General features: G+C 39.0%; 1 protein-coding gene across 1 annotated transcript; it reads right to left on the bottom strand.

The window, feature by feature from the left end:
- Nucleotides 1-1,485: 1,485 nt before the first annotated feature.
- LOC107956020 (uncharacterized) lies at nt 1,486-2,815 on the bottom strand. The gene is made up of 2 exons (XM_016891777.1): nt 2,348-2,815; nt 1,486-2,235 (listed from the first exon to the last, which is right to left on the bottom strand). The coding sequence occupies exons 1-2, from the start codon at nt 2,813-2,815 to the stop codon at nt 1,486-1,488; spliced, it is 1,218 nt and encodes a 405-aa protein (XP_016747266.1).
- Nucleotides 2,816-8,207: the final 5,392 nt, after the last annotated feature.

Below are 8,207 nucleotides of genomic sequence, written 5' to 3'. Positions count from 1 at the left end.
CTAGCCTTATTTAAATCTCTATAATCTACACACATTCGTACCTTCCCATCTTTCTTAGGGACAAGTACAATATTGGCTACCCACTCAGAATATTTGACAACTTGCAGGAATCCAGCATCGAATTGCTTTTGCACCTCCTCTTTTATTTTCAATACAACATCAGGCCTCATTCTTCGGAGTTTTTGCTGAACCGGCTTGCAATCTTCCTTTATAGAAAGATGGTGAACTACAATATCTGTATTTAAGCCAGGTATATCTTGATACGACCATGCGAAGACATCTTTGAACTCTCGAAGCAATTCAATGAGGTTTTGTTTTACTTCCTCAGCTATGCACATGCCAATCTTTACCACCTTTCCCTCTTCCAGGATCACCGTCTCTATCGTCTCCTCGTGAGGTAGGATTTGTTTCTCTTCATGCTCTACCATCCTCAACAAGTCCGGAGATAGGTTGCAATCTATGTTATCTTCAAAATCTTGAGATTCCTCTAACCACATATCTCGTTCAAAAAGATTTTCTAAGTCCATAGTAGAGTCACTCATGTCATTGATATCTTGGGACCTACTATAAGTATCAAAGAGTGTACAGGGAATGTATGAATTTAAGGATTCTTATTTAGTATGGTCATGAATAAAGGAATGATTCGGAATAAAAGTATTCAAGATGACTATTCGTTTGAAAGAATGGAAAGAATTTTAAAAGAATATATACTCAAAATGCGAAGATATATTTCATTGAAATCACAGTGTCCAAATATAAGCCCATTTTAGTTCACAAAAAGTTTTCATTCTCTCTAGGCTTAGAACAATTAATATGTTTTGAATATTACTCTGGAAAAGCTCTAAAAACTTCAGGCATTTCTTCTGCAGTCCAATTGTTTAAAACACTCCCAGGTTCAACGGGATAGATGCCTGATGTACTTCCTTCTTCAGATTCTTCTTCAAATATGGCGTTGATGTTCAAGTTTCCTAACATTTCCTCTGCAATCTTCTTTCTTGGAGTCCTCAGTCCAGAATACATGGTTCCTCCCGATACGAATGTCCTGGATATGTGGGGGAAAGCCATAGGTTCCTAATCAACTTCTTTTCCGTTCAAACACGCCTTCCTCCTCTCTTGTCTTTTTTCTAACTCTTTCATTTTCTGCTTGGCATTTGGTTTAAATCCTAAACCAAAGCGGTCTTGTTTGTCTTTCACAACTGGTGCCTCTATCCTTCCTTGAAGGCATCTTCCCAGTCCATTTCCAAGCATAGCTCATTTCCCAACTGTCATTTGTAGTCTCATCCTTGTGGCTCTAGATATACTGGGCATTGGGATTTTCTTTCCCTCAGTGACAAAAGTTGCAGTTACGAACTCTAAAGATCGTAAAGAACATTCGACCGCCTCATCATCTACTCCCAAATATGGTGAGTCACTGGTTACCGATGCAATGATGTATTCCTCAACGTCAACCGTAACTAACCGACCTTCTGTCACTAATTTCAACTTCTACTGCAATGATGAAGGCACCGCCCCTGCTGAATGAATCCATGGTCTCCCCAGCAAGCAATTATACGAGGGCTTGATATCCATCACTAAGAAATCCACTTTGTATGTATTTGGGCCAATCAAGAGAGGTACTTCTATTCTTCCCATCATCTTTCTTTCGATGCCATCAAATGCTCTTACGATGTTCTGGCATGATTTCATGTGAGAACTATCCACCGGTAACCTGCTTAAGGTGGATAGGGGTAAGACATTCAAGGCCAATCCATTGTCAATTAACACACCTGACAACATATATTTCTCGCAGTGAGCGGTAATATGTAGGGCTTTAGTGGCTCCTCTTCCTCCTGGTGGTATTTCATCATCATTAAAAAAGATGAAATTGTCGGCACTTATGTTGTTAACCAAACGGTCCAACTTGTTCACCGAGATATATTTAGCGACATAAGTTTCATTTAGTACCTTTATCAACGCATTACGATGCACCTCCAAACTTAGAAGCAACTCAAGCACCGAGATACGAGCCGGTTGCTTATGTAATTGTTCTACCATGCTGTACTCACTATGTTTCAAGAATTTTAGAAATTCTCTAGCCTCATTTTCAGTTACCGGCCGATTGACATGCGATTCAACTTTGTCTATTTTTGCTTTTTCCAACTCAACTACTAAGGCTTTTCCTTTTTCCAGATTCCACTTTTGCACTTGCCGGATCATAGCGCTTTCCACTTCGAGTATAGAATTCTTCATTTTCTTCTGAAGCATTTACCAAGCTCTCCTTTCCTGGAATTGTCACATTGCAGTCGTAATTCCAAGGAACCTTTTTGCTATCCTTGTAAGTAAAGGATACAGGTTTTTGGATTATGACCTTTGGCATTATTTGTATTCCAAATTCTTTGCTTACTGGCTTTGAAATAATCACCACTGGGGGATTAGCCATTTGGGCCTTCTCCGCAGGTCCTTTCTCTGAAGCATAAAATTCTCCCTCTTCTAATCTCTTAATCTCCTCATAGAACTCCATTTCTTCATTATCCATTAAGTTTTGCACCACGGTTCTGAACTCAGTGTATTTCTGGATGTCGTGGTCTTCTTCTGTATGGAACTCACAAAATTTCTTTGCTCTTTCAGGCCTTTCTATCAAATCTTGCTTGATGAGACCTCTTTTCACCATTTGTTTCCATACCCATTCAAGAGGGGTCTTTATCTCTGCCACGTTGACTTTGACTCTTCTTCCTCCATTCTCAATTATCGCGTTCACCCTTTTATCATCATGATTGGGCAACTGATTTTCTACTACGTTTGGTCCTGATGAGTCACCAATCTTTACGATCCCCATATTAATAAGTTTTTCAACTAACTTCTTGAATGCAGTGTAGTTCTCAATCGAGTACCCCTTAATCCCCGCGTGGTATTCGCATTGGGCATTTGCGTCATCCACTTAGGGTATGGAAGTTGCATGGGTTTTAGGTAAAATGGAGATACCATATGTGCATCGAATAAGTTCTGGTACAATTCCCTATACGTCACTGGAGTGGGTGTGAATTGAAGTCTCTCCATATTTGGCCTTGGATTGGATTCATGTTCCGAAGAACCTTGATGATTAGCGGTTACTGCTCTCGATTGTCCCACCGTGATTGGTTTAGAATAGTCCTTTTTAAACGTGCTTGTGTTGTTTATCTCATGTTCCTTCTTTCTTGGTGCTGACCTTTTAGTACTTTCTCCTGCTTCTATCTTGCCACATCTTATGGCGTTCTCTATCATTTCTCTAGACATAACTATGTCTGAAAATCTTTTAGTGGCACTGTCTAACATGTGATTGAGAAATGGAGCTTTCAAAGTATTGATAAAGAGCATGGTTATCTCTTTCTCTAAAAATAGTGGTTGAACTTACGCTGCCACTTCCCTCCATCTCTGAGCATACTGCCGGAAGCTCTTATTAGGTTTCTTTTCCATGTTTTGCAATACAATTCGATCAGGTGCTATATCCATCATATGTCTATATTGCTTTATAAAGGCTTGCGCCAAATCTTTCCACGAGTGGATGTTGGCCCGACTCAATTGATTGTACCATCTAGCCGCTGACCCGACCAAACTGTCCTGGAAGCAGTGAATCAGCAGTTGATCATTGTTGATATACCCGGTCATCCTTCGGCAAAACATAGTGATATGAGCTTCGGGATAACTTGTCCCATTATACTTCTCAAACTTCGGCATTTTAAATTTGGGAGAGAGGACCAAATCGGGTACCAAGCTTAAATCTTTGGCGTCCATTCCTCGGTGGTAATCAGTATTTTCCATGGTTTTAAACTTCTCCTCTAGCCATCTACATCGGTCTTCTAATTATTTCGGCAAGTCTATTCTTGCCTTCTCCATTTCTACTGCATCGTCGAGATCAGGAACCACGAGATTAGTAGGATTATCCCCGGGATTAGAACCCGAGCCTGTTGGGAAGTTCATCGATGCTGGGGCACCAACTTGGTATTGGGATCTAATAGTGACAGGTACCCTCTGTGGGTACACCCCTGGTTGTGTCTGGACATTAGTTGGGGCAAAACTTGGAGGGTAGGCAAGGTCTTCGTGATCATCCCTAGAATTTACCGCGGGGCTCTTCCCCTTATCGTGCCCCCATCCATTAACTGCTTTAATTTATTCAATAATTCTCTTTGGGATTCTTCCATATCTTGCTGTATTTTATCTAGTTTTTCTTGCATCTGAGCTTGCATCTGTTCTTGCAATTGCTCTAATATCTCTAATCTTTGATTCATTTCTTTGGTTCTGCGACGAGTACCGTAATGATATCTAGTTGGCAGATTTTTGTTGATTTCCAGGGTAACTGTCATAATTTTTAATTAATTAGAGCTCTTATTATTATTTTTTGAAACTTTAATGCATATAATAAAAATGTAATGCAGATGGATGCAAAGAAAATGCATTGATTTTAATTGAATTTCACTAGGAAAACTTGACTAGAAAACAAATTTCTTTACATAAAGTGGATTACATATAGGGCTTTGCCTTTATGCTCAAAGCCTTAACCCTCTTAAGGAGCCAAGCTAACTCTCGACCCTGACTTGATTCTGACTCATATTTCAAACTTAGTATATCAGCCTGAACTGCTAAGGTTTGCAGATGGTCAGCCACTTCCCGCACTTGAGTCACAGCTTCGACCATAACGTAATCTCTATCTCTAATCTGACTTTGAAGATGATAGAGCTGCTCTTGGTACTGTTCATTACGTCTTTCAAGAAGTTCTACTCATAATTTAGAATTTCGTAATGCGTCTTCAAGTTCTCCTGTCTTTTCCTTCAATTCTTCAATCTTGCCCAAACTTGCTCTCAGCTCGATCATAGAGTTACGACTACGACACAAGTGAAGCGACCTTTCCAACTCAGCTATCTGGGCTTTTAATCTTGCTTCTTCATTTCGGCATTCTAATAAACTTTCCTCTAAAGCACTTTCTCGAGCTCGGGTGTCTTGAAATTTCTTTTCCCACTGATCAGCTTTGGCCTTTTCTTCCTTGATCTCCTGTCGCCATTGCTCCGATGTTTTATTCAAACCCGCAGTTCTTAGTGACAAACGCAGTTTCTTATAATCTACTTTCAGACTATCTAAATCCTCTTCAGCCTTATTCTTCCATTTTCTTAACTTTTCAGCTTCCAACTTGTGGATATCAACGTCTAGTCCCAAACGCATCCTGTCCTCTTCTAGCTGCTCTATCTTCTTTCCCAACTCCAAACTTCATTTTTCAAAGTCCTGTTTGATGATCTCTAATTCTGACGGAACTACTTGCAAATGCTCCTCTATGGATCGAACGTAATCTTCCCTTGGCCCGGAGATGTTATCATTAATCCTCTTACTTTTCCATCCATGATACTCGGGGGTCGTCATTGCTCCTACAGTAAATCGTTTTATCCGATGAGTTTGCCTCCAAGCATTGGTCATCTCTTGAATCTTCTTCTTGTAACCATCATCTTTATACGAAAACTCGCACTGAGCTAGTCCTTGGGTGGCAGACACGAACTGTCTTGACCCATACTGTTTCAGTACCATCAATGGCGCAAAGCCAACAGCTCCCTAAATCCCAAGTAAAAGGACCCAGTCGAAATTCCCACATCGATACAAGATCTCATCAGGCACCATCCAAGGAGCTTTCCATTTACCATCTTCATCTTTGAGATTTTGAAGAATCGCTATCCATCTTTCCACGGTAATGTTGTCACGTCTTGGCATGGCTACTAATTCTATCAATGGGGAATAAATTTTGGAAAATACTCGGTAAGAGACTTTATCCACTTTCCAGAAGTGACTGTGGAACCATACTAACAAGAGTTGTGCACATCCAATGAATCTTCCCTCCCCCGCGCTTCGGCACGCACTTAAAGATCTAAATGTCTCGGCCAAAATTGCTGGAACAGGTGTGACCCTCTTATCCAATCGATCGAACAAATCTGTAACCGCCTCATCTACGTACCCCAACGCTCTAGGGAAGATCATCAGCCCATAGATGCTCAGAGCAAAAACGTCGACTTTTTTCTTCGTGTCAGGGTGAGCTAAAATCAAATCACGCAGGCTTTTCCAAGGAATAAATTTGCTTTCCCCTTTTTGTTTAATCCGCGCTAAGACCCATTGCTCACTCATTCCCAAGATATTCACTAACTTTTTTCACAAAAGTTGGGACGTTGACGGCTTTAGAATAGACTTTATCTGCCTGAATCCTTGGGCAACGCAATAAGGCTGTAAATTCCTCTATAGTAGGCACCAAGTCTATCTCCCCAAAAGTAAAGCAGCTATAAGCGGGATTCCAAAATTGGGCCAGAGCTCGAAACAAATGCTCGTCCACTTTAATATCAAGCAAATAAGGCAAGTCACCATAATTAGAGTAAAACAATTGATTGACTTCATAATCCCACTGGGCCCATATTTCTTTCAACTCCTGGAAATTATTCTGAGTTACATTGATATAAGTGAAGTCCGATAACTCTGACGTGTACCCTTCCGTCAAGCTGTCTCCTTTCTCGAGTTGTGTTTTTTCTAACCATATTCGGACAACCGCATTATCTTCCACTTTATCAAGAAATTCACTTTCCATGATTAGCTTTCTATCTAGTAACCGAATGTAAATCAACGCCTTTTATAATGAAATGCCATGTATGCCATGCAATCAAACAAAACACAATAAGTTAGTATAAAAATCAAATACAAGCAATAAATAATAAAGCACCTATTTAGGTGTCTACTAGGGGTTTGAAGTGGTTCTACCTAGGGTGGGCTCTTAAAGTTCACTACATGAGGTTTGGCTCTAGAGTAAGGATACCCGAACTAGCAGATTCCTCGATCCTCACCCATTATAGGCTCATACGGACCGAGTTCGGTTCAGGGGAATACATTTCCCTATGGCTGCACGGAGATGAAAATCTCACGAAGACATAGGTGCAGATGTATTCCGAAAGCGATCCACTATCCTGCACGGAGGTGAAAACCTCACGAAGGACTAACTTCTCACTCCCACTTAAAGGGTGTGACCAACGGTCATGCAATGCAATGCAAAAGATACCAAAATTTAAACAAAAAGAGCAATTATAAACCACAATGATGAACATTATAATAAAGAATGAAATGCAATGAAAGGATCGTAAATTTAAACTAAATTTTCAATTTTCGACAAAAAGTCAAAAAGTAATCAACTCGTGGCTTGACTCACTTATTTTGAAAAGTCCCCAGCGGAGTCACCAAGCTGTTGACACCATTTTTGGATGAAAAACGGGGTCGACTTGGGTTTTGAAAAATAAAACGGGAGTCGCCATCAATCATTTTTTATGAGGTGTGATTGGATCACCTCAAAAAGTGGTTATTTTTAATAAACGATTTGATTTTATTAAAACAACAAGTTTGGTCCACAAAATTCAGAAAAACGGGTTCGGGAGTCGGTTATGCATGAGGAAGGATTAGCACCCTCAATACGCCCAAAATTGGTACCTAGTTGATTACTTAATGTCTTAATGTTGCGAATTGAAAATTTTAAAGAGATTTAAAAATACAATCCTTTGTTTTAAAAGACTTATATAAAAGTTGCTTGTCTTAAAAAAAACTCATATGATAAAATTTTAAAAGGATATTCAATTGTTCAAGTCAGATGAGAAAATCGCAGCCCAATACGTTAGGGCACAATGTCTCAACTTTCCAAACATTGAATATTGCCCTTGTTATTTTTTAAGAAAATCCCCATTCCGAGAAAAACAATGTGTCACATCCAATACGTTAGGACACAACATATTGAATTCCCGATAATGAGCTTTTATTCATGTTTTTAGATTAAAAGAACATTCTCGACAGTTTAGACTCAACGAAAGAAATCGGAACCCAATACATTAGGGCTCGATCCTCTCGAAAATCTCAAATGGCGAGTATTGCTCTTATTTTCAAAAATTTTCCTTTTAAAAATTTAGGTAAGATTGATGTAATGCTAAACTTGATATATGTATAAATGCCACCCTGGTAAACGAAAATAATGAATATGATGATATGAACAATCAACCACAATAAAAATAACAACAATAAAAAGACAAATGAATTTCATACAACAACATGCAAATAGACAAATAAAACTAAAATATTTCCCAAGATAATAACAAATATATAAACAAATAAACATCAAACACAACAATAATAACAATTACAAAATTTATAAAATATCTAATGTACATATACATAATAAAATTTAAAACTAA

Source organism: Gossypium hirsutum, chromosome D07, assembly GCF_007990345.1.
Source record: "Gossypium hirsutum isolate 1008001.06 chromosome D07, Gossypium_hirsutum_v2.1, whole genome shotgun sequence".
Classification (NCBI taxonomy): domain Eukaryota; kingdom Viridiplantae; phylum Streptophyta; class Magnoliopsida; order Malvales; family Malvaceae; genus Gossypium; species Gossypium hirsutum.
This window is presented reverse-complemented; position numbering and strand designations above follow the sequence as displayed.